This window comes from Rattus rattus, chromosome 6, assembly GCF_011064425.1.
Source record: "Rattus rattus isolate New Zealand chromosome 6, Rrattus_CSIRO_v1, whole genome shotgun sequence".
In the NCBI taxonomy this organism is placed as follows: Eukaryota; Metazoa; Chordata; class Mammalia; order Rodentia; family Muridae; genus Rattus; species Rattus rattus.
In genome coordinates this window covers 49,857,317-49,884,429 of record NC_046159.1, presented here as the reverse complement: position 1 = coordinate 49,884,429, position 27,113 = coordinate 49,857,317, and the positions used below count along the sequence as shown (strand labels likewise).

The window sequence follows — 27,113 nt, the reverse complement described above, 5'->3', positions numbered from 1 at the left end:
AAACGTCTGCTAAACACAGACCAGCCTAATTGTAAAGATAAGCTAATCACACTGGCATGCTGTCTACATGGGGCTTTTAGATACTAACATATCAAGGAGTTGCTGCGATTCATAGGAAGCAAGATATGGAATTTAAAAATGAGACTGAGTTTTATATTACTGTAATAGCTATTTCCAGTTTCCTCAAAATATATCATAAAAATTTAAATTTTGACTCTTGAAAATTATCTTTGAAGACAGGACTTCTCTGTGTAGTCCTGGCTATCCTGGAACTCAACTCTGTAGACCAAGAAGGCCTCAAACTCAATGATGCCACTGCTGGGATTAAAGGCAAGTGCCACCACCACCTGGCATAAAATGATATTAACATAAACTCAAGTACCACCAACAGAAAATTGAGTGAATTGCTTCTCGGCCTTTTGGCTAAGATCAAGTGCAGAAAATTGAGTGAATAAGCTAGCCTTGTTAGCTTTCAGTTTCTGTAACAAACCCCTGAGATAATAAGTGATTTTTTTTGTCCTTAGCTCAGTTCAAAGTGTTACTTCATGGACTACAAAGATGACTCAGTGGACTTTCTATAACTGATGGTGTTTTTGTACACTGCACATTACTGATTAGAAAATGATGCTATCACTTACTTGAGGGGTACACACCATCTACATACACACACACACACACACACACACACACACACACACACACACACACACACAGGCACAAATATACACCCCAAACACCTACAGACACAATGCACACCCATTCATCACACCACATATGTCTACATATCCAGGTAACAGACTTCACGGATGAAATAATATTTAAAATGTTTGCTAGAAGGAAGGGATATTGGTATAAAAGGGAAAGGGATCTTGAATGATACAGACAGTTACACTATAAAACAAAATTTAAAAAATATGCAGCAATGCTTGAAAACTGAAACGGACCTAAATGTTCTCCAGTTGCTGCATATAACATAAAGGAACTACTCAAACAACTTCAAAACACATTTTGTGTCTCCTTAGTGGGAGCTACCTTCAAAGACAGGGAAAATTAAAAAACCTCCTAGGCTATCCTCAGCAACTGAACAGTTGAGTGAGGATCCCGGCATTGTGTGATAAGCCAAAGTGAGGACACTACAATGAAATAGCTGATGTCGTGAGGGAAGAAAGCTTTAGGAAGTCCTAAGGATCTTCTGCAGTTCTGTTTTCTTGGAAGTCTCAACATCTCTCTGGCACATCCCACCACACAGGTCTGTGTACAAAGATGCACTTCTGAGTGTTACGGTAAAAATCAGATTTATGAGCAGACTTTGAAATCTTTATTTAAATCAGATCCATGCTTATTTTACATTACCTTCATTTGGAATTAAAATATCAATCTATAGTTAAATTCATACTTTTAGCCCTGTACAAAATATGTAGCTTTTTCTTTTAGTTTAAACCTACCAAGGATAAGAAAAGATGGACCAGCTTTTTTGTAATGAGAATGAGAAACGATCCCTAGAGCATTCATGTCTATAATACTAAATAGTAGTAAAATAAGACATGTTAAACCCACTTCTTAAAATTTGGGGGCTTTCTTTTAAATACTACAAGTTGTGTGCATTTAGAACTTTTTTTTAACTTTATGTGGATGGGTGTTTTGTCTGCATCTATGCCTGTGCACTACTGTGTGCCTGGTGTCTGAGGACACAGGAAGAGGGTGCTGGATCCCTTGGGATTGGAGATAGAGATGGTTGTAAGCCACCACATGGGTGCTGGGAATTGAGCCCAGGCCTTCCGGAAGATCAGCAAGCGCTCTCTAGACCAAAATCATGTGCTTTTTAATAAGCCAAATCAAACTTTCAATTAGTGAAATAATTGATGGGAAAAATACTTCCTAAATATTTTTTACATTTACTTAACTACAAAAACCCAAAATCTTCTAAGTCAGAAATCATCCACACTTAGACTATTCTGAATTGTAATGTCGTGGATTTGGTACATTCCACATGCTAAATGCTATAGAGTGTTCTCAAGAGAGGCCCAGCAGCAGCAGTCCCCCCTCGGCCTCCCAGGAAGGCACAGGGTATGACACCTCCAACATCTGGCCCTCTTAACTCCAAGTACCTGGGGTTTTTCTTTTATCTTCCCCCAAGAATGGAAGTATCTAATTACAAACTATTTTATGTATTAGAATATTTTACTAGCACATAGGTAGATTATTTTCAATAATATATAACAAAATTAATTAAAGAACAACCAATGTTTAATAAGTCTTTTGCCACTTACTGGGTTATTTACAAGAAATTTATTCAGTGCCCCTTATCAACTTGAAGTGTATTGAAAGGTCTAAGTTATATTCTAGCCAAAATAAAAGCAGTGTGAACATCAGCTATTACTTTAGAGATGAAGCAAATATAAATGGTTGCATGTCATTTTATGAATAAATAAGTTGAAAACATTTTAAGGTTTTAAGTGTGCTGATTTTATTAATGTTATTAAGGACCAAGAAAAATATTTAATGTTAATATTATAACATTTAGAATTTAATACAGGAAATTTTAATTTCAAAATCTTTTCTCTGCCACATTTCCCAAATTATTTGTTTAAAAAGTATTTTATATTTCCCAAACTACCAGTTTCAAATGCTTGCCAAGAATTTTGAAATTCAGGTTTCCTGTCTCTTCTAACTCTATATATTTATTGCTATTAGATTTATCATCTTGCCCCTGAATATTAAAACAATTTAAAGCTAGGAAAAAGTTATGAGGCTTCTTTCTACCACTAAAATACGGAAACTTAATTTTATGACTGTTACTTTCACCAAAAGAACATTTATTCACGCTACAGATCTGAGCTCCCACAACAGAAACACAGGAACACGACGAGATAAACACAAGGTCACTTGAATATTCCCTAAAAATTCTCCATTCTGCAAGATGGATACTCACAGCTGTGTTCTGGAGTATAGTTTAAAATGTAACTAAAATTAAGTTTTTACTTGAAGTCCTATCTTCTCATAGGGGGTTAGACAGTTTTGACCCTAGGTGGATGTCTGAAACATTAAAAGCTACCCAACTTCCATCAAAATTGCCAATGTTGACGTTCATCATCCCAGTAGAGGAAGCACTTCTGGCTAACCTCTGGCTTCTTCACTTGGAGCCATTACCTGAACATGAGCGCATCCACCGTATTACAGTAGACCAATAGCTGAGGTGGCACAGTGACTGATAAGGGCTGGGAATGGACGGACAACGGAGTCAGAAGTGAGATGCCAGCAGGCTGCTCTGAGCAGCATATACCTCAACACTTATCAGCTATTTCTGGAATTTCCATGTATTTTTGGATTATTTTTTACCTTGGCTGGAACCACAAAAAGCCAAAGAACAGATAAAGAGGGACTGTGATAAAGCAATTAAATAATTTTTAAGTAATAAAACCTATCAAAATATTTTACAGGTTTATAACACAACCTGATTAACTTTTAAACAAAGTAATATTTGGAAGAGGGAAAACCTATATTCTAAAGGATGTTATTCTATACTACTCTTTGCTATATTTTCATTTGTTAAAGGTTCAAGGAAAAAATGTTAAGCTACACAAAATTACAAAATCCCCAATTTAAGTGGACTCCTATTACTTTTATGTTTTGCTATGCAGATTGTTTTAAAACATTCATTTTTAATGTTTGAAAATATTGTACAAAACTAAACAAGTAATTTTTAAAGAGTAAATTGACTAATTTTAAAAGTAAATTTTGTTAATGATTTTATTATGTTAGATTCATTTAACAGTGTAGTAAAATATTTCAAAGTTATCCGCTACTGATGCTATCTATCACAATTTATTATAAGCAACATTTCCTACTACCCAATTAAGCCTAGTCAATATTTATAGCTTTCTTTGGCTAAGTAACAAAAAGCATTCACATTTGTTCATACTTCATTGTGGAAGATACATGGAATAAATTTTCAAAACAGATATTTTTTAAGTTTAAATTACTCTTTAAATTTTAGACATGTCAGTGTGACTTCTGCTTTTAAAGGGAAACCTTAGTTTATAATTTAGTAGTCATAGGCTTAATAACCTTTTTACTCAAATGTTTAAAACATTTTTAAGAAATATGTTGAAGATTTCAATGTGAAAGATTTCAAAATTTCAATGTTAACATTACTCTGTAAATCTCTCAATATGTACAAACACATACAAATTAGATACAATACAATTAATTATGTATCCACAATAATACGAAACACCAATCTCCTTTCCTAGCTGTACTGATAAGTGGATAAAGTAATAAATCTCTGTGCTGTTCAAGGCACCAAAAAAGAAAAAAAAAAGCTTTAAAAAATAAAATTTTAAAGAACAATTTCAAAAATAAAATTCAAATATTACATAAAATAATTTAACTGCAAATATTACTATGTACTATAAAAGAATTTTTAAAAAGTTTTTTTTACAATCTACAGCAAATCCAAGTTTCTAATTCTGCAGAAGAATTTATTGTATGTCTGCATTTATATATAAGTGTTTACATTAGTTTGATGGAACACAAACTTCACAAGTTAGCTGAGTCTTTGTCTTAGAAGTTCATCTATTTGAGTTTTATACATATTTTTTACATCTTCAAGATCCAGGCGAAGTTCCTCTGCTTCTTCTGCTTTTTCTCCATACATCTGCAGAATAGTGTTGTATCTTTGATCCAAATCCTAAAAAATACATTTATATTTTTTAATGATCATACAAATATTTACAGTTGCTATAAGTCACTAGAAAAAGATTTCAGAAGTTGAATAAAAATATAAACTCGTCTCTTTTAAAAGTTAAACTCATAGCCAGTCTATCTAGAGCAAAAAAGAGGAACTGCTGTTAAAAGTTAGATGGACGCCTGAGGAGCAGGCTCAGTGAGGAGGAGCACTGGCTGAACAAACACGAGGACCTTGCTTCTAAGCCTAACACTGACATCATAGCCATGAGGCCTGTAACTCCAAACCTGGGAGGAGGCTCACTGGAGCAGCTGGCCAGTCAGCCAGCCTACCCACAAAACAGCAAGCTCCAGGCTCAGCGAGACTGTGTGTGAAGGAAAAAAAAGGGTGGAGAGTGGTAGAGCCAGACAGCTACCTATTCTTCCCGCCTCCTAGCATGCATCCTAACACATATGTATATAACACATACAAACAGAAACACAACACACACACCCAGAGACAGATGGGGACACACACACACACCCAGAGATAGACGGGGACACACACACACACACACACACATACTCCAAACCATACTTCTCCATGAATTGTACAATTCTCTCCAAATAAGATTTAGTCAGTCTCCTTCCCATGAATTTAAGTATCCTTGATGAGCCTTTTGTCTTCCTGATTAACTTGGGTTAAGTTACTTGGCATTTATCCCATATGACGAGTCTCCCCTAACAGTCAATATGTTACAGTGATGGGATGAAACATACACCAAGTCCAATATTATAAAGGCACACACACACACACACACAGTTTAGACAGACAGTAACACAGGCAATAGAGTCATCTTTAACATTCTCTATTCAACTACTAACTCCTTAATTCTCAACGAAATTACCAAGTCATCCATATGTATTTTATGTAAATTAAAAACAGGAAATTTAATAATTGAATTAAAATATCTTAGATTTATCCCTAAGTGAAGAATACTTACTCGCAGCTGAACTCGAAGCTTGGGTATCTCTTTCACTTTCTCCTCAAGTTCATCATTCTGATTTGTTAATTTAACTAGCTCTTCGGACATTATGGATCGAGTTTTTTCTAGGTTACTAATTTCTAGCTGAAAAACATAATCACAAAATAGTTTCAATAAAAACATACCTTGTTTAATGCTCTAACATAAAAAATACTCTGTTGTCATTTTTTTGAAAACAAACATATGTCAGTATATAATCCTAAAGTAGTGGGAAAAGAGGGGGCCCCAATTTTCTTTAGAAGTTTATTAATTAGAGGGTTCACGAAGCAAGCAAGAAAGAAAAAATTCCAATGGTTTGTTGCAAAAATGCAACCAGATTTTTCTCTAACAATGCACATTTCCATTCCTCTATGTTATCAGAAGAAGCCAAAGGCATGAGAACGTACTTTAATGTGGTCCTCCCAACTGTGTAGGTCTTATCACTAAAAGCTGTCACTACTTTCTGAAAAACTAAGCGGCACTCTCAAGCACAGCAGCCTGGGCCAGCACATCAATCCGTATTAAGACTATGCGAATGAGAATGGGAAGAGCTATTCATTTTCAGTTTATAAAGTTTATCATTGTAAACTCATGAACAAGACTTCATACAGCTCCCTCCTCTGTGTTGTTTCTTCTATGTGCAGGTCTCTCTCATGTTATTCCATTCTTGAGGAGCACGGTAGAGAAACTGTTTCTGTGCATACACAGGAAGAGGAAGCAAGCATGCTGTTTCAGCACTTCCTTTTTTTCTTGTTGAGAAGAAGGCTGGGAAGGAGGGAGCCATTCCTGTTTTTAGATACCCTTAGTCCTCTCTGGGGAAGGCCATGGCACAGGCTCCCAGCATGTCCTAGGACAGAGCAGATAAATCTACCTAATTCTGGCAGTAAGTCGGGTAGGAGAATCAATCATTTGACTCTAGCTTTTATTATTAATACGTGTAATACATAATTGGGTTTTATATATTACCAATTGATATTATTTTTCCAATGTGCTCAAAATTCAGATGAAATGAGGGCTACTACTACTAACTGGGACTCACTATTTCATGCACTTCCTCAGCATACTTAAGTTTTTCAATACCTGTAAATGACTAATTTCTCCTTCCCTCAGCTTTAGCTGAGACTGAAGATTTTCGATAATGCTTGATCCGGCTCCCATCCTTACAGCTTCATAAAGATTGCTTCCACTGGCTGACGTAGACATTGGCCCAAATGAATGGTCGTGAGACTCATCCTATTCAGTTGAAGAACAACACACACACAATTAACATGCATTATGTCCTATCATCAAGTTCATTCTTGCTTTTTGAAATGTCTCTGAGTTTTCTCAAAAGGAGAAAATCATGTGTATTTCTTCCCTTCAATTAGCACCACCCTCCCCAACAAGGTCACGGTGACAGTCCATCTGGCAATTGCATGTTGCCTTTAGCCTTACTCAAGGGTGAGAAATGTAAGCCATTACCTGAGATAGGAAGGATGTCTGCAGCCCTGCCATATCTACTCCACTTAGAGAACTGGATCGTGACATGGTGGGAGTACTAGAAACGGAAAACGGCTTGTGGTCCTTAGGGGGAAAAAAACTCTGTAAGACTGAGAAGCAAAAAATAAAGGAAGCAAGAACAATTTCTAAAATTAATGAAATCAAAGGTTTTACATTCTCCATAACATGTTACAGATATGATTTCTCAAAGCCACAAGTCTTAGAAGCATGAAAAGCATTTAAAAATTAGGAGCTGAGCTGTCAAGATGGTCATCAGGTAAGGATGGTTGCTGCCAAACCTGAACTGAGTTCAATCAATCCCATGACCCTCATGGTAAAGGAGAAAAACAGTTCTATCCTCTAACATGTTGTCCTCTGACCCATAGGGGATGTGTGTACACATGTACATACACACACACACACACACACTAAAGTACACATAATAAAAACATTTTAAATTAAAATGTAAAGCCTGGGATCTGGAGAAATGACTCAGCAGTTAAGAACACTGGCTGATCTTCCGAAGGTCTTGAGTTCAATTCCCAATAACCACATGGTAGCTTACAACCATCTGTAATGGATTCTGACTCTCTTCTGGTGTACATGAAAACAGAACACTCAAATACATAAAATAAATCTTACAAAGCCAATAAAAATATATTTTTTTTAATTTTAAGCCTGCCTTGATCCATTTATATTGTAATATACTAGCCAGGTTTGGTTTTGTTTTAAATGGAATCAGAATGCTTTGGTTGAAAGCCTGCAGAAGCTAACCAAGTTATATAACATTATTATCAACTACTCTTAAAATTGCTAAAATTTCTGACTTATTCATTTTATTTTAATGGCCCCAAAAAAAGAAAAGGCCAGGCAGTGGTGGTGCATACCTTTAATCCTAGCATTTAGGAGCAGAGGCAGGCAAATCTCTCTGAATTCGAGGCCAGCCTAGTCTACACAGTAAGATCCAGGGTCAACCAGGACTACAAAGAAAGAACCTAACTTAAAAAAACAAAACAAAAACAAAATACCTGAGGTCTGAACAGCTGGCTAAGCTGTTAAGAGTACCGGCTTAGGAGAACCAGGGTTCAATTCCAGGCAGGGACACGGTGACTCGAAACACCTCTAACCTGCTCTGGGGAATCTGATGCCCTCTTGTGGCGTCTAAGGATACTGTATGCATGTGGTACAAAGATATACATACACGTATACACATAAAATAAAAATAAAATTAAAAATTAAAAAACATCCAAATATATTCAAAAGGTAATTTCCATTTTTGTGGACTTATTTTAACTTACTGTGCTAACTCTCAGTTTGTTACAATTCTTTAAGAATAGAAAAGATGTTTTGTAAAAATTCCCTTTAGGAGCTAAGGAGGTGGCTTAGTGCATAAAGCATGGAGACCAGAGTTCAGATGCCAGAATCCATAGAAAAACCAGGCAAATGTAGCAGCTCCCTATAGTCCCAGTGCCCAGGGGGTAGACATGGGATCCCTGAGACAGCTAGCTAGTTAGAGTAGCTCTAGGTTCAGCAAGAGACTTGCCTCAGTAAAACAAAGTAGAGAGTAACTGAAGACACCCAATATCAACTTTGGACCTCCACATGCATGTGTACAGACATAACTGCACATATGCAAACACACATACGCATGTTTCCACACAATACACTAACACACATGCAAAACATAAATGACAACAACAAAAACCTCACTACATTTACTAATCAGAAAGATACAACAAGCCAATTCATTCTCAAGTTGCCTTTGGGCCATTTACTACATTAGTTTCAGTGAGACATCACAAAAATTTTAAAATTTCAAGCATTTTTAAAAGTGCAAAAGTTTCTATAATTCAGAACCTAATCGCAGACCAATTTGAATGCACTCAAATGACTTCAAATTGTTCTCATGGAACACTGCAGTGCTACCACACTCAGCCCAGAAATTTTACAAGGGGAAAAACTTAAGACGTCAGTACTACTAAACGAACCCACAGTCACCCACAACAGCTTAGCTATACAAATTAGCACAAACCACCACAACTTAGTACCTTTTCTTTTAGTGTTTCTTGAGTGAAAATGGTTTTCTTCCTTTCTTGTTCAACTTTCATTCTTTCCATTTCTAACTGACTGCTCAAAAGTGTCTAAAGGAGAGAGTACAGCGAGATCATTTTGAGATACTAGCCCATAGCACTGGCATGAGTCAACTGCAAAGCTCAGAGTGTCAAGTACAAGCTGCCCCTTCCCCACTGAAGACAAGGTTCCAGCTCAGCCAGCTTAACTCAGCAGCAGCTCGATGCCCTCCCATCCATCTCAAATGAAAGCCCTGGGGAGAGCGAACACTAGGAAATACCTTTTCTTTCCTTGCCTCTTCCAGTGTTCTTACATATTCATCTTTTAGATTTTCTAATTCAACCTGGTACCTAGTAAACCAGAGGGAATTAAACAAAACAAAAAGGCAACAGGACAAACTATTAAAACCTCTCCACTTGTCAAACCCCGGTTACAGTCAGTAGTCATTTTGTCACCAGCTGAGCATTGAAGGCTTTTCAGCTGACTGTTCCAGATCACCAAGCCTCAAAAGTTCTACTCCCCCAACCCCATATTTTAAACCAGTACTCAGAAATTTAAAATAGGACATTTAAACAGTAATTTTAAGTACCACCATTCCAAGCTCAAATGTGACAAAAAAGAAAAAGAAAGAAAAAGTAGAAGTCAAGGGTAAAAGTTTATCTATTATGACTTTATGTAATTTCAGATAGATGATTTTACAGGCCATGGTTTTAGGAGAATCCAAATACTTATTTAGAGAAAAAAACTGGAAGACTACAAAGTCACACCCCCTCCCCTTTTGCTTTCGTTGGTGGCATTGGCCTCTTTTTAAAAAATACATATTGATGGGACTTTACCTGGAAAACCACAACTTAAGTAGAGCATAGCATGCAGCCTTACAAGACCTACAGTGGATCCTTCCCTAGCCTGATGCATGTCACAATGACCCTGACTTTAAATACTGCAAGGTGTTCACTTTCAGTACTCCATGCAATGACACTGAGACCCACATGTCAAGAACCACAGAGAATAACACATAAATATACTCACCGACTATTTTCATCCTCTAGTTTTCTTAATTTATTTTTCTCTGACTCTAGCTGGGCCTGCAGTCTACTGTTTTCCTGTCGTAGTAATGCATTCTGTGACTCCACTGAAGACATCTGGATTTTGTTGGCTAGGAGTTCTTCCGTAGCTGCACGTTCTCTTTCAACTGCTGCAGCCAACAAGGTCTGTGATTCACCTGGTTACAGAGGAAGAAGAAATCAAACACATACACCAGGGAAAGATCAGACACCAGGTCGTTTCTGACCTCAAATTTGTAGTGATTCAAGTTTCCAGACAAAGACAAGTAGCCAGCACTGCTCAATGCACAAGTTAGCATTCTCTCCTCAGCCTATCTACTTGAAAACACTGTTATTCAGTTATTTAGGGGAATGAGTCAACAAATAGCACTGGAGCAACCACATATCCAGACAAACGTAGACTAGTAAAAGACAAATAAAATAAAAAAAAAAAAAAAAAGCACAATGAAATAGAGTCCTTCAAAACGAACTTCTGTGGCAGGTGAAGAGGAGAGGAGAGAAAGACACGTGGGCTAAGGATGGAGCTTCCCTGGTTAGTTAGCATGCATGAGGCCATGGTTTCATCCCCAGCACTGCATAAACCAAGGTTGGTGGTATATATCTATAAACCCATGACTTGGCAAAAGAAGCAGGAGGAGTTCAAGACCATCCTTGGCTACCTAGAGAGTTTGAGGTCAGTTTCAGATCATTTTGATGTCAGTTTGGCTATATTTAGTTGTTTGTTGGTAATATAAAAAAGACAAGGTACAAATTGGAAAAAATAAATGCAAGACACATGTAGGCTTAAAGTACAGATAGAACTCTCTAGTTTAAAAATGAGCAAAAGCTATGAGCAAGCAGCTCATCCTACAGGGTGGACAAGTGGAAAACAAGCACATGAAACAATGATCCACATCAGCTCTCATCAGGGAAAAGAAAATTCAGATGATGAGATATAAGAATTTATGAATGATAAATTACAACAAAACAAAACACAGTAAGAACAGAGAAGTGAAAATGCTACCAAGGCTGTAAACAAACTGGATTGCTCCCACAGCTCTAAGCCCTGTGAATGGAGCCTTTTTTCTGAAGACTCAACATGAATGCTCACGTGTCCAGTAATTGCATATTTGGTCCTTTATTCAGAACTGTGAGAGTCTTTACCCCACATTCCCTCCTGAAAGGATACTTACAGCAGCTTCATTCCCCAGAGTCCTACTCTGGAACCACAGCAGACATCCTTCCCCAAGTACATGGGAACTCAACTACAGAACAGATACTCCAGACTAACACTCAGCAATCAAAGGACCACACTAATGAAATGTTTCTAACTTTTTAAAATCTTATGTGTGTAGGCTAGAAGTATATGAATAGAGTAATATTCTCTATTCAGTAATTTCCCTCAGCCAATTTCAATGTCCCAAAGTTTAATTAACAGAACAGGGAAGTTGCCCTGAACTGAACTCAACCCTTTGGAGTGTTAAGTTCTCTGTGCATTTCAGAAAATAACACTTATCAACCTCTGCCCTCCACACACCTGCACATACATGTGGGTACATGAATTGTCACACATACATGCACATATAAACACACCATCCCCACATAAACACAACAAATGAAATGGCAGGCAGTAAAGTATGTGACACACTGTGTAAGAAAAAAACATTTTAAAAGAGTCCTAACTGAGGAATCCATGAAAAGGGGGAAGAGACACACCTAAACATGTTAGACGCAAATGTCAGCATGAGATCAGGTGAATCTCAATGTCATACCACTATTCTATTTCTACACACAAGACAGAAAACCCCCTGCATCAAACATAAAGTACTAAGGAAGTTACCGAGCCGATCAGAAAGATTCTTCTCTAGCGTCTCCCATGACGATGTCTGGGATCCTAGAGTTGCTTGTAAATTTTCTATCTGTCGAAGCAAAGGTCTTGTTGTTGATGAAACACTTTGACTCAGCTCCTGGTTTCGATTCTCTGCTTCTTGGAGTCTCTAAATCAAAAAATTCCTACTTTATTACCACTGACTGAGGGAAGAAAAGGCTACAAACACCAGCAAACCTAAGCTTCAGTTGAAATTTTCCAAGAAAAAAATTACTAGCTATCTTACTTTAAAAAAGAAAAGAAAAACAATATTGAATATACAGCAAGTCTATCATGATAAAATTACTTCCTTTAAAACAAAATTAGATATTTTCCTATTTTTTTCAGGGGATCACTTGGTTCACAGAAGCTACAAAAATTCGTCCACTGGTAGTAATGCTTTTGACCCAGGAATACTAGCCTCGTGAGTGGTCATATTACTTCAAAAGACACACTATTGACCTTGTGCTTGGGAAACCATGACAATACCTGCTGAAGTTCACTGATCTCATGGCGTAAGTAATCCTCTTTCCTGGCAGCTGCTTGCTCTGCCCGTTGCAGCGCTAGCCTAAGGTCCCCCACCTGCCGGATAAACAACACTGTCAGAACATTAGCGGTGACTTCCAGCTGACATGTGTGTTGATTAAGTAGGACACTTCATGCTAAACAATGAGCACACATCCTGCTCCTTAAGCAATGCCAAGGCTATGAACACGTTCACTACCTAACCGAAAGCACTTTAGCCAAGAAAAGTATGCAAATATGTATAGCCCTGCCATACTATGAGAGAGAGGGGATCAGAGCTAGACTGATGAAACAAATACAAACTAGGTACTAAACTAGGGGTGGTGGCACACACCTGTGAGGTCAGTAGCAGCGTTTCGATTTCCAGGCCAGCCTAGGCTGTCCAGATAGCTCTGTGCTACACAGTAGGCCCTATCTAAACAATAAAACAAAACTAAAAGAGAAAGAGTGTGATGGTGTGCACTTGCTGTCCAGCTATTTGGGAATGTGAAACAAGTCGAAGGTCACTTGCACAGCACTGTCTCAGTACAAGAACAAGGAACAGGGTGTCACCAACACAGCTACACACTGTGTAACTGCCTCAACTATCTAAACTCTTATTTAAATCATATTAAATAATCTATCTGGTCACTGCAGTCCTGAAGACTTAGTCTGTGAGATGCCCTGGGGCATTAGCAAGCCTGGCAACAACAAGGTGAAGGCAGAGCTCTAAATGGTATCAGTGTGAGATTTCTTTTAAAATGCTCATACATGAACATAAGCACTAAACATTACAATCAAGGCCAAAATATTTATTTATCCTAACTGGAAAGACATTGTGTCTATGGTTATCAATTATTAAAAAAGATCCTAGAGGGAGATAATGTTAACACAGTAACATACAAATCAGCAGTCCTTCTGTACCATGGTGGTTTCAAGAATGACAAACCCAGGCTGGAGAGATGGCTCAGTGGTTGAGAAAGAGCACTGGCTGCTCTTCCAGAGGTCCTGAGTTCAATTCCCAGCAACCACATGGTGGCTCACAACCATCTGTAATGAGATCTGATGTACTCTTCTGTCATGCAGGCATCCAAGCAAATAGAGCATTTATATATTATATATATAAGTAAATAAATCTTAAAAAATAAAAAAAATTTTAAAAGAATGACAGTCTCGTACCCTATTTTTTACTCCAATTTTTCTTTATTATTACAATGTATTTTTAATCTGAAGAATTTTTAAATATTAAAAAATTAGGGTATTCGTGTGTGTGTGTGACGTATGTGTATGACATGTAATACATACATACATACATATATATATATATATATACACACACACACACACACACACACACACACCCCAACGAGGTCAGAATTGGGCACTAGGCCACCTGGAACTGAGTTAGGGCAGTTATTAAGCGGCCATGTGAGATCTGGGAACCAAACCCGAGTTTGCAAGAGGAGTAAATGCTCCTAACTGCTGAGTCATCTCTCTAGCCCATTAATGTAAAGAAGTAATATTCTGTATATACATATTTCCTTATATAAGGTAGCCTCTTGAAAGTGACAGGGTGGCAGAAATGCATGGACCACGGCAAATTTACAACACAAAATATTGAAAGCAATCCAAACCCATCAAAAATATACTTGGAAATTAATTAGCAAAGGGATATAAAACTAAAACTCTAAGTTTTACTATTATACAACTAGCAGAATATCTTGGAGATGGCTCAACCATTAAAGATTAGGTGCCAAATATAAGAGCCATCCAGTGGCAACACAAAGCAAGTTGTAAAGCAGTGCGAGAAGTCATCTCTCCTGTAAGAAGAGTGGCAGAGACACAAGTGTGGCTGATGACTCCATCAGAATGACTGTCTGTAGCCCTGCCCTTAGGACAGAAACACTGAAGTGAGACTGACACTGATAAAGTGATGATGCTTTGACCAGGAGGACCAACAGGGTGGGACACATTAGAAACCAAGCTTTCATCCGTAAGTCATTTATCCACCAAATATGTGAAACAAAACCAAACGTTAACTGAGGTTGCTGAGAATAGCTTTGCATATTTTGAACAGTGCTTGGAAAACTAGATGTCTGTATACATAAGACCTACTGTGCAATGAAGCTGCAGTTCAGTAGGGCAACACTTTCCTAGCACATAAAATGCTGCATTAAAAGAATCAAACAAAACAAAGTATAATGAATATTTACAGCAGCATTATTCATGTTAGCTAAATGATATATCTCAAATGTTCAATATGTATAATATTATATTTATGTAATTAGTTAGTTTCTCACCCCCCTTTTATGTTTTTTTCAGACAGGGTTTCTCTGTGTAGCTCTGGCTGTCCTGGAACTCATTCTGTAGACCGGGCTAGTCTCAAACTCAAATATTCATCTTCCTCTGACTCCCAAGATCTGAGATTAAAGATATGCACCACCACTGCCTGACAATATTTGGCAATTTTGTAACCACAGCATGCCAAACTTTCTTTCTTCCTTCATTAGGTTCATGAACTGCCAGAAATGTTGTTACATATATGTTCAAGAGTCAATTATATAATACAGTCTCTTGAAACTGTGTTTTAATTATATGCACATATATTACTCTGGCAACAGGATACCTAGTTTCATAAAACTCTATTTCCCCTGGCAGTGAGGGTTCAGCTCTATCATCGAGCTACATCCCACAATGCCATATACTCGTAAACATGTAAAAAACTCACAGAAAGCCAAGAAATAAAAGACGCCAGTAACACAGTCATAGAGGCCTCCCAGGTATACTCTTAGAAGGACAGACTCACATTTGTTAGCAAACGGTTTCACTCTGCAGAAACATGCAAATATACAAAAGTTGGCTTTGACTACCACTGCCTACCTGAAGTGCTAAAGTCTCTTGCTGCTGACGGGCTTCTTCCTGGGCCTTCTCCAGTGCCCCAGAAAGTTCTTCTTTAGCTTTCATCTCACGCCTCAGAGCAGCTTCCTGTACCTCACTGTCCTTAGCAGCATTGGCTTTGTGAAGATCAGTAAGTTCTCTTTAAAAAGTAGATTGATACTTTTCATTTATTAATAAAATGCAAATGTAAACACATACCTTAAACTGATTCAATTTCTATGTACTATGGAAATCTCAAAATAACAGCCAGCACATCCGTACAATAACTCTTAAAATTGGACTTGCTTTGTCTAATAACAAACGCACTCATAGGAAAATCTATAAATGTTGCTAGTACCCAGATAACAGAAAAAAGACAAGCTGGAGAGAGCACTCGGTATTTAAGAGTAGCAATCTCGTAGGAATGTGGTACACAGATATGCATGCAGAAAAAATACCAATGCACATAAAAACTTAAAACAAAATAGAAAAGAGACTTCTTTGACCTCCCACCGTGATAACAGACTCTAGACACGCTGCTTATTTCGTACCTGTAGGCACTGTCTAGGGCAGCCTGAGTACTTCGGCTCTTTTCTTCAAGTTCATTCATGTCTACCTGAAGTCGGCCAAGATCTTTTTCCTGGCGTTCTACTACAGAATTTAGTTTTTTAATGTTTTCTCTATGTTGTTTCTCAACCTCTTCTTTGCCATCAAGGACCTATGTTATCAAAGCAAATAAGAACACTTTTCAATAAGTGATGTCATGGTAGATAATGCATTCCATGAATCTCTTCATGTGGCCCACTGGCACACGTGTCTCAACACAGCTCTACCCAAGGTAAGTTTTGGAAAGCTGTTAGAACCTTGGCTGGAAGAAATGGGAGAACAGGCCTTCAGGGTAAGCCCAGCTCTGCTTCTCTACATTCTGGTTGGCACCAAGTAACAAACACCTGCCACACACTGGCACCACCACATACCAAGCCTCTGTCATACCTTCCCCACACTGATGGAATCTCATCTTTGGAATCTTGGGTTAAAGAAAACATCATCTTCAAGTTGTTCATGCCAAGTATTATCACGGTGACGTAAGATAACATTAGCTACTCATTTGTCTATTAAACTGAAACCCTTTTCTCGCCTGACATCCCATTATCATTCTGACTGCTGCACATGCCATGGCCAACTGCAGGAAGTGAGATCAATGCATTTTCAGAGCACAGTGACTGCTGGTCACCTGTCTTAAATGCTGTAGCTCCTCTTCCAGCTCCTTAGCTTTTTTCTTCAGCTTTGCAATAACACTTTCATTGTCTTTATCCTTAGCTCTTAATTTCTTAATCATGTTGGAATTATGCAGCTGCTGCTTTGAAAGTTTTTCTCCTGGTGATTGTAAAAATACAACAATGACAACAACAAAACCAGTGAGTGTCTAAGAACCTGCATCCCTCCAGTGTTAAAACTCATTTGAACAGGAATTATTAATAAATATTAAAATTACCACGTGACGGGATTCTAGGTAACAGGATACTAACAGTCTTTATTTGATGTTTAGCCTCAAACTCAGGATCCTCCTAGTACCACAGCCTCCCAAACACTGGGATTATAGGTGTGTACCACCATATCCAGCTTATAGCTATATTTCAGAATTGCCTATGTACCTATAGTTACTAAAAAAAAAAAAAAAAAAAAAGGTTTCTAAAAAGACAGGGAAGTATCTCATATCGAGTATTGTACCAAGTAATATCAAAAATATTTACTGATTAAAGGAATTCTTAGTAAGTAAAAAAATAAAAGGTGGGTAAAAGTTAATTTCAAATTAAGTGACTGCTTCCAATTGTCCTCAAATTCTATACCTGCTCCAAAACACATTTACGTTCAATAACTTAGGAAATGTCCGCTCCACATTTGTAATATGAACATTTTAAAAAGATCTAATATTAGCAATCTTTAAAATAACTGCAATCTCGCCATACAGTGAGCTTTATACAGCCATCAGTAATAGTATACAAAATATTTAATTCTATAGTGACATATGAGAAGGCTGCACATGAAATATACAATCTTAACTATGCTTGAAGATGCAAAGATACACTGAAGAAAAACTGACCTCCAAGAGTAAAAAAAAAAATCCAAATAATTAAAAAACCAAAATACAAAAATAGTAAAAGTCATCAAATGTTAAAACTTCATCGTACTCAGACCAGGAACTCGAAGCCCTTAGAGACCCACAATCACAGCTTTCCGATGTCTTTGTTCAGTGATGGACTCTTTTATGACAGTCACAAACTTGTAAAGGGCAGCACAAATATTTTAGAAACTTAAAAAAAAAAAAAAAAAACAACTCTTCCTAGAGCAAAAATCTGCACAGCGTATTTGTCTTTCAAGACATCTCATCCCAGTCTTCCATAAACTGTCACAGACACTTCCGTGGTGTCTGTCCCTTCCTGGCTTTTGTTTCCCTCTCCTCTCCATTCCCTCCTGCGCCTCCTGCTCCGTCCTGCCCCCTCCTCTTCTCTCTCTCGTACTTATTTACTGTTTTGGTGGGGGCTGTTGTGTTACGTTTATCTTCGCCCCCTGGGCTCAGCAGATCCTTGGCTGTACTCAGTGTTGCAGGACTACAGGTGTGTACCACCACACCCAGCTCAAATTTGCTATTAGGAAACATGTTCTACCTATTATATAGGTAAGTATATATTAGTTATATATACTATATAACTAATACTATATAGTTATATATATATAACTATAGTATATATACTATATATATATATACTATATATATATTAGTTATATATAGGTTAGTATATTATATAGTAAGTATTTTCCCTTTTCTTAGACTATTTTTAATAATCAACAAAATACCCACCTTCTTCCATTAAGCCTTGAATCTGCTCATCCTTCTCCTTCAGAAGGTCTGCAGTCTGACTACTATTTAATCTAGAGGCAAGTTCTTCCTTCATGGTTTTCATTTCCTAATTTAAAAAAGCTGGGGTTATCATAATCATCTTCATTCTATGTATACTTTTCCACCCTCCCCATTTGAAGAAGCCACCCACCCATAATCTCATTCCAATAATAAAATCTGTCAGTTTAGTCAACTCACATACGTAGTTAATACCAGAAAGCAGCTGTGAATACCACAGGAAGTCTACACTCATCATCTCTATAAGCAAGTTTTACTATGGAAGTAGGAGTGAAAATAACTCCCTATACCGTTGTCTTTCTGTGTCTCTACAAATGTAATCTATAGGTTAGGCTTTGCATTGGGAATAACACAGCAATACAGGACAGGAAGAGGTTTGTTGGTTAACGTCTCAAGTCATTGTCAGTGTCTAAAGTGAGCTAGCTAATTAAAGCAACCAAGCACGAGACTTCATGTAAGAGTTCATATAGAAAAACGGTAAACTACCATTAACCAAGTATATAGTTATTATGGTTACACACTTTAAAGTACCAATAACAACAGCAACCAAATTACCATTAGCCAAAAAGGAGGAAAGGGGTCCTGTGAAGTGGACTGGCAGTTAAAATCACTTGCCACCAAGCTGATGAGCTGTATTTGATGTACAGGATCCATCCACATGGTTGAGAGAGAGAATCACCTACTGTAAACTCCCCTAACCTTCGTATGGGCTATGGTGTGCCAAGTGAGTGCACATGCACATACACACGTGCATGCACGCACTCATGCCCACACAGAGAAGTTAAAATGTAAGAGAGTAAATCATCCTAACCTCAAAAAGTTAAAGCAAACAGCAAGTTATTAGTAAGAGCTAGGACTCGCATGATAATTAACAACCACAGTTTTTAACAGCTTAAGTATGTGAGTGCTCCTGATTGGGAGCATAGTTCCTTAAGAGGCATAGCTTTGCTCCCAAAGAGCATATGGCAATCCGTGCAACTAAGCAGGGATGGCTGTACTACAGTGACCAGGAGAGGCTGAGGGCACTGCTAAGCAAAGCATCTAACAGCAGAGTAGCAGAGCCCATAACAGAATTAGCCTTCTAAATGCCATGGAATCAAAGGTGAGGAATGTCGGCACTTAGGCTTAAGTGTTGCTTAATCTGATGGAATTACCATTTTTGGTTACCTTAATGGTCTTTGCAAATATTCATATATAAGTTACATAAAAACCTGTTTCGGAGAAAATGTATGTATGCATGTGCACAACGGTGGAGGATGCAGCAGCCTTCAGGAACGTCTCTGATTACCGCTCCACATAAATTTTTTGAGACATGGTCTGAACATGGAGTTCATTGATTTAGCAAGGCTGGCTGGCAGGCTAAAGGGCTTTTAAAGCGGCTACCTATTTCTGAGCTCCTCCCCTAGCACTGGGGTTACTGACACCTGCCATTATGTCTGGCTTTAACATGGGTTCTGGAGATCCAAACTCTAGTCCTCATGCTTGGCTGATGGGTGTTTCAAAGCCTGCTGAGCCAACTCTCCAGTCTCTAGATTTCTCTAAAATATCAAAATCTACCAACTTTAATATACCAAAAATCTACAATTTATCTGTTAATATGCTACATGTTTTAATACCAAACTATAGCTTCATTCATGGCACTTGGTAGTGTTTAGCTCAGTTACCTTCTTCGCAGCATCTCTCTCTTTGCAGGCGAGTTGAGCTTTCCTTTCTGCTTCTGCGATCCTCTGGGTAAACTCATCTCTCAGGGAAGAAATGCTACTACTTTCTTCTTTTACTCTGAACATTTCACTAGGTTTAAAATATATAAGAATGAAGATACTGTTTAACAGTCTAGAGGTCATGAGACAGCATTTTTTTCAACATATACCATATTAAAACAGAACTGGGTGAGGTCTAGTCCCTTTAATTCTGCTCTGTTTTTAAGACAAGGTCCTACAATACAGCACAAATGTCCTCTCTAACCTCATCCTCCTGCCTCTCTTTCTCGGCTGGGATTATACGTGGCATGTATGCCATCATGCCTGGCCAGACAGTTACTGCATCAAAGAAAAACTACTTGCAAAATTAACTTCATATATTATTAGTGTTGCTCAGGACTGAAGCCAGGGCCATGCATGCTAGGAAAAACCTGACCGATCACAAACCCGAATCCTCAGCCCTACTAAACCAATTTTATGAAACCTCAAATAAAACCCATTGGCGAAAATGTCACCGATATTAGATGTGCAAATCTAAGACAAATTCTAAATCTTTCGTGTCACACTTCCTCAATGGTCTCAAAGTAAACCAATTCAGTGTTAACTATATAGTTTCAATTTTCATTAAACACATTTAAAATCTCTAATATTAAAAGATAAGATGTGTGTGTGTGTGTAATATACACATATGAATGTATTTTTATAAAACATGGAAAATGTTAAAGGTAATATGGTAAAATAATTTGAGAAGGAAAACAAACTTTAAATGTTTATAATTGAAACACTATATAATTTTCAGTGACTATAAACAAGTTCAACTGTAAAACATAAAGATTTATTTGCGTTTTTACATACATACATATATTACATACATACACACACGCATACATACAAGCCTGGTACCCCTGGAGTTATGTGGGTGCTGGGAACCAAACCCAGGTCCTCGGCAATAGCAGCAAGTGTTCTGAAGCACTAAGCCACCTCTCCAGGTCCAAACTGTGAAACAGTTCAATTTTAAACACCCAAGAACAGCGGCCTGCACATGCTTTGTGGCACCACTCGTGTGCACGGATACTTACTCCTTCAGGTTATCATAAGCTTCCTCTAGAAGTGCCTTTTCCTTACTAAGCGACAATAATTGAGTCTCCCTCTTTTCTAGCTTCTCATTCAGAAATTCAACTGTCTGGAACAAGAGAACAAACCACGAGTCAATGTTTGTGATGCAGGTAAAAAGCTGTAAGAGGAAGCTGTTCCCAACTCCTAAGGCAACGCTGAGGACACAGGAGACAGACGCACTCTAATCGACAGTTAGGAGCGCACAAACCAGAGCAAGCATGGAACTGGTAGGACACGCAGCGATGAACGAGTCTGGGAGAACAATCAGGCAGCATATACTTGATCAGCGACCTGAAAATTCCATTTCTAGGCATACCTTACAGGAAGCACATGTTAATGTACTAGGCGATATGCATATGAACATTTAAAGCAGTTTGTTTCTAACAGAAAAAAATCTAGGATAATCTATCTGTATAGCCACTAAAGAAGGAAGAGATATAAAGTTAAAAAAAAGTCAAGATACGGCTCTAAACTACTGGTAATGTTTCACATCTGAATTTAGTTGTAGCTGGATATTCCATTATATTCTTACTACTCTGTAACCCAAATGCAATTGTTTTTTACTATTATCCTCTATACTTAAAAATAAAAATTAAAAAAACCCTTAAACATTTCTAGGATGTGTCAGTACAAAGCTAACAGAAGTAATTCTGAATATCTCCTGTCTTAGGTCTTGCTAAAGCAGTGATGAACTCATCTGTAAAAGGAGAGAAGGTGCCTTTCCAGCTTCAAAAGTGTCTTGTCTGAGTCAGAACAGACTAAAAATCACTTACCTTCCTAAAGACACTGAAAACATGAACAGTATCTAGTGTTGCCTTTGGGGGATTCAAGACACCAGCATATACTCTATGATTGCTGCTGCTTGTTCAAAAATATAGCATAGCGTTTTGTCCCTGAACAATATTAAACCCAAGGAACAGAACCTGCTGCACTCAAAAATATTAGCTAAGGCAACACTGAGCATTCGCAGTGCATTCTCCACGTTCTATAAACACTTCAGAAAGTCTATTAAAGATGTTAGTTCCTGTTCATAAACTGTGGAAAAACCAAAGCTGTGGTTTAACATTAAAGAACAGACACCATTTTCTCTTGTATGTATTAGGAAGAATTCACTGGTCATCCCAGGTTTTACTTTTGCTCCTTGGGCATTTCATTTTTTATTCATGTAAGAAATCTATTAAAAACAGATTGCAAAAGTAACGTAAGGAAAATCCAAGCCAAAACATTGTAAGAAGCATACTTGCTATAACCATAAAACATCAACATTAGAATATTAATCATGGGCTAGAGAGATGGCTCAGCAGTTAAAAACATTAACTGCTCTTCCAGAGGTCCTGAGTTCAATTCCCAGCAACCACATGGTGGCTCACAACCATCTGTAATGGGATCTGATGCCCTCTTCTGGTGTGTCTGAAGACAAGCTATAGTGTACTTATATACATAAAAATAAATCTTTAAAAAAAGATATAAAGCTTTTATATTAAAAAAAGAATATTAATCACAGGAAAGCATCAACAGTATTCATATAAAACCAAAAAGATAAAATCTAAAATTTCCCAAAAATAGAATATACATGCAAAGCACTTTGATATAAAGTAGTACCATTCAGATTGATGGATATTCCATGTCTATCTTCAGAAGAACACACTGTGACATAAACAGTCCTTTGCAAACAGAAGGATGAACAGAGCATGAAAGAATGTTAAGTGATTAGGAAGCAGCAATAAAGACAGAAATGGAAACATTTTGTATAATATCTACTTAGTCTACCATGGTTGCTTTGCAAGCATTTCAAATAATTTAACATAATCATTCATTTTAAGGTCCTTAACTGCTATAATTTAAATGATCAAATATCTAAGCTCACACATTCATGAAAATACCTGCAACTCTGAAACACACCCCAAAGCCCCCTTCTACTCTGTAGTTACCTTGCCAACATCTCCTTGCTCCAGCTGGGGTGCTTTTGGCTGGTTTTCAGCAGCTTCACCGTCCTCAGCGGCCGGTCCAGAGGCAGAGGGCCCAACATTTACTGGTGTAGGAGAAGCCAATGTATCTGGCTGTTCACAGTTAACTGGAGTAGCACTTCGGCCACTTTCCTCTAATTCTGCTTCCTCAGAAGGTGCAATTAATGTCTCGTTTCCTTCCTCTTCTTCAATGTTTTCCTCGGTAGATTCTACTACTTTTGTCTTCAGGGCTGAAGGACTCACGACTACAGGTACTAAAGCATAGCCTCTACCCGGCAGTTCGTCGTCCGAGTTGATTTCACTCACACTCCGGCTATCCAGAGACTGCACGCTAAACGAGTCTATTCTCTCAAAAGCATCCGAAGAGCAGCAACTCTCACTGAGCTTTTGGAAGTCATCTAAGCGGCCATACTCAGGACAAGCAGATGCAGAGAGAAGCTGAAATGAGGTCTGCATGAGGTGAAGACTTGACTTTGCATCTGAAGTCTCTTGCCTTGAACTAGCTGAGCTCTCACTTATTACACTTTCATGATCTAAAACTTCAATGTCACTGGTGGTGGAAGTGCCTGACGAGAAGGAGCTAACAGGAGGAGAAGGTGTGTTGCTTTGTCTGTCTTCGTGTTTTTGTTCTTTAGGCTCCAAAGCCATATCCTTCGTTTCGGCCGTAAGAGACTGAGTGGATGTGGGAGATACATCTTCTGCTGTGTTTACCTTAATTACGCTTTCAGACGCCTTTGCTCTCACGGTGGGTATCTTCCCCTCAGACTCTTTACTAGCAGTTTCTTCACGCTTGCCTTCAGGGACATGTGAGGGAGTGCCCACGGCTGGAGTCTCTCCCGAAACACACGCAGAGTCTGTTGCTTCAGACTCCGCTGTCTCAGAAGTTCTGGACTGGCCAGGAGACGATGGTTCTTGTAAACTGCTTTTCACTTCTTCTTCTGGTCGCTGTGATTTAGCAGGAGGCTTTGAGACCACTGGACTCTTCTGAATGGTCTGCACATCCGATGGAGAGAGAAAGGCACTGAAGAAATTTTCAGACTCATCTACTACAGTCCTCCGAACTGGCTTTGTAATTGCTTGAGAGGCTGTTGGTGAACTCTGAGGTTCGGAGCTTGAGTTCAATCCCCAGGTTGAAGTATCCCATCCTCCACTTACAGAGGGACTTATTCCTTTGACAAAAATAAATTAGTTCATTAAGTAAAGCATATTAACATTAAGATAACAATCATCATCAGAGGTATCAACTGGGAGAAAAGAGAGCTTATGAAATGTACCCTGTAACTTGGAAAAGTTAGACTCTTTCCTTACAGCATCACTAATTAGTTTCCACATTAACTTTGGGTATAAAAGAATAAAACCAGTATGGGCTGACCTAAGAGGGTCTAACAAACAAATACAATACCAGGCTTGGCTTTGCCTAGCCAAATCAAGTATGTTAACCCCTCTGAATACATGCTTAAAGTAGTGATAAAGATTGTATAGCTGGTGAGAAATCCCAGATTCAAGACTCATCTCACGACAACAGTCCAAATCTTCACTAACAGGCACATGTAGTCACAGCACTATCCAGCCACACAATCATTTTATTCTTGTAACATTAGATGATAAAACTTAATTATAAGCTAAACAGACAACAATGCTCAAAACTCAACCTGAGAGAGACAAGTCTTTCTCGAAAATCATAATTAAACTGATGTGAACAGTGAGTTCCAGTGAATAAATTCACTTTTGTGTCCTTAATGGCCAGTCTGCAAGTTCCTCTCTCTTAAAACTATTTTTTCCAAAATATTTTTTCCACATTTTTTAAGATAGCAAAAATCATCAAAACTCTGTGCAATTAGAAGGTGGTAAAGAGGGCACACAATAACTAGGGACTTCCTGAAGAAAAAACAAACAAACAAGAAGCCTTTTAATAAAATCTTTAATATATTTTTTTTTTTTTGGTTCTTTTTTTTCGGAGCTGGGGACCGAACCCAGGGCCTTGCGCTTCCTAGGTAAGCGCTCTACCACTGAGCTAAATCCCCAGCCCTAAAATCTTTAATATTAAAGAGCCCAAAGCTACCAGGAATGAGGAGTGTTGGGGAAACTGAACTGGGGACAGAGTTTTACATTTATTTGTTCAGTGTGTAAAAACCAGAAAATGAAGCTTAAAACAAGATTAGGTCTTTGAGGTAGTTAATTAGCATCCTCATGGATACCAGGGTTTAAGTTTGCATCTTGAAAAATGTGGTAGGAAATTATAGTTACCTCACATCCACTTAAACTATCCCCATTCTTCAGACCCACGTCGTTTTGTAATCTAAAACACAACAGGTGATCAATGAAAATAGCATTTAGAAAGCATATTCCATTCCAGACAACCTGCCCTTAAAAATAAATTATATAGCACTATTCATGTCTCAGATTGCGCGCGGGGCGGGGAATAACGAGTATCTTTATATTTGAAACTAAACCCAAGTTTAGTAACTCCAACTCTGGGGTCCAACCACAGAAACGTGAGCTACTCAATAGCAAGGTAACATGTGAAATGAGGTCCCGACATACGTACAATCAGACATAAACTAAGATATCAACGATTCGGCTTCGGTCTCGAGTTTTCAACAATGTACAACTAAAACCAGAAACCAGAGTGGTCAACTACTCTTTTCATCCAAAGGTCTGCACTGTGTCCGTTGCTACACGCGTAAAAATGCTCAAGAATCCCTCAGACTTAAAGACACAAGGAACCGAAACCATGGAAAGAGTAATTTCAGCCAATCGGAAAGACCTGATACTGGAAAGACACACACACACACACACACACACACACACACACACAAAAGGAGCTACAGTTGGGAACTCTCAGAGCAGTCTCTCGGTACTATGACCTGATACTGGAAAGACACACACACACACACACACACACACACACACACACACACACACACAAAAGGAGCTACAGTTAGAACTCTCAGAGCAGTCTCTCGGCAGTCTCTCGGTACTATGACCTGATACTGGAAAGACACACACACACACACACACACACACACACACACACACACACACACACACACACACACACACACAAAAAAGGAGCTACAGTTGGGAACTCTCAGAGCAGTCTCTCGGCAGTCTCTCGGTACTATGACCTGATACTGGAAAGACACACACACACACACACACACACACACAAAAAGGAGCTACAGTTGGGAACTCTCAGAGCAGTCTCTCGGTACTATGCCCAGTACAGTCCGGGCCTCACCTGGAGAAAGTTAACTTAAGCAATGAGTTTCGGTTAGCTCTTCTGTAGAACACGGGTACTACCATCCGACTCGGTTGTTTTGACAAGGAAGCTTTTTGTAAAGTCGTTGTGCCCATTAAACGCTACTCGCAGGGCTCCCTGACTTGGGATTTACACAGTTGGGACCTAGGACGCAAAGGCGGAAGATGCGTAGCAATTAGGGATCTGAGGGTGTGCTCCGGCCTGACTCTGTAGGAAGGGCCTGGGGCCAGGACCAGAGCTCGAGGTAACACCAGAGGTCAGCAGGACCCGCACTGGGACCGCAGCATGCGGGACAGGGGTCTGACGGCAGGCAGGAGCGACACCCCGGGACAAGCTTACCTGGCTCGCCGTACGGGATGGCCTCGGCCCAAGCGCTCGGCTCTTCCTCCTGGATGTCCAGGACCCTGTCGATGGACTTCTGGGCCTGGGACAGGGCCTGCTTGGCGAAGCTGGACAACTGCGAGGCATTGAACCAGCTCATGGCCCCTCCTCAGCGCCGGGTCCCGCCGGCACCGGCGGCCTCAGCGGTGGCCCCGGCCCACCGCCTCCCGCGGCCGCCCGGCGTTCGGAGCCTCCGACACAGCTGAGCCGGGCTCCGCCGCGCATGCGCGCGCCCTT

At 38.8% G+C, this 27,113-nt stretch overlaps 1 protein-coding gene and 1 non-coding gene across 2 annotated transcripts; both read right to left on the bottom strand.

The window, feature by feature from the left end:
* Positions 1 to 1,295: 1,295 nt before the first annotated feature.
* Positions 1,296 to 27,113, bottom strand: Tmf1 (TATA element modulatory factor 1). The gene is made up of 17 exons (XM_032906038.1): positions 26,835 to 27,113; positions 23,198 to 24,402; positions 21,230 to 21,333; positions 20,115 to 20,241; positions 18,394 to 18,499; positions 16,765 to 16,907; positions 16,082 to 16,248; positions 15,534 to 15,690; positions 12,639 to 12,731; positions 12,123 to 12,279; positions 10,269 to 10,461; positions 9,520 to 9,589; positions 9,218 to 9,310; positions 7,152 to 7,253; positions 6,771 to 6,923; positions 5,670 to 5,795; positions 1,296 to 4,690 (listed from the first exon to the last, which is right to left on the bottom strand). Exons 1-17 carry the CDS (start codon positions 26,974 to 26,976, stop codon positions 4,547 to 4,549), a joined length of 3,282 nt encoding a protein of 1,093 aa, XP_032761929.1. The 5' UTR covers positions 26,977 to 27,113; the 3' UTR covers positions 1,296 to 4,546.
* Positions 11,630 to 11,760, bottom strand: LOC116904678. The gene has a single exon (XR_004388375.1). It is a non-coding gene; the product is annotated as a small nucleolar RNA SNORA36 family (small nucleolar RNA).

Excerpts from the sequence above, each read along its gene's own strand:
- Tmf1 (XM_032906038.1), bottom strand. The coding sequence starts at position 26,976 with ATGAGCTGGTTCAATGCCTCGCAGTTGTCCAGCTTCGCCAAGCAGGCC. Across the intron at positions 18,500-20,114 it reads AGAGAGATGCTGCGAAGAAG|GAAATGAAAACCATGAAGGA; the intron begins GTAACTGAGCTA and ends TTTTTAAATTAG. Across the intron at positions 12,732-15,533 it reads AAGAGACTTTAGCACTTCAG|GTGGGGGACCTTAGGCTAGC; the intron begins GTAGGCAGTGGT and ends TTTATCCGGCAG.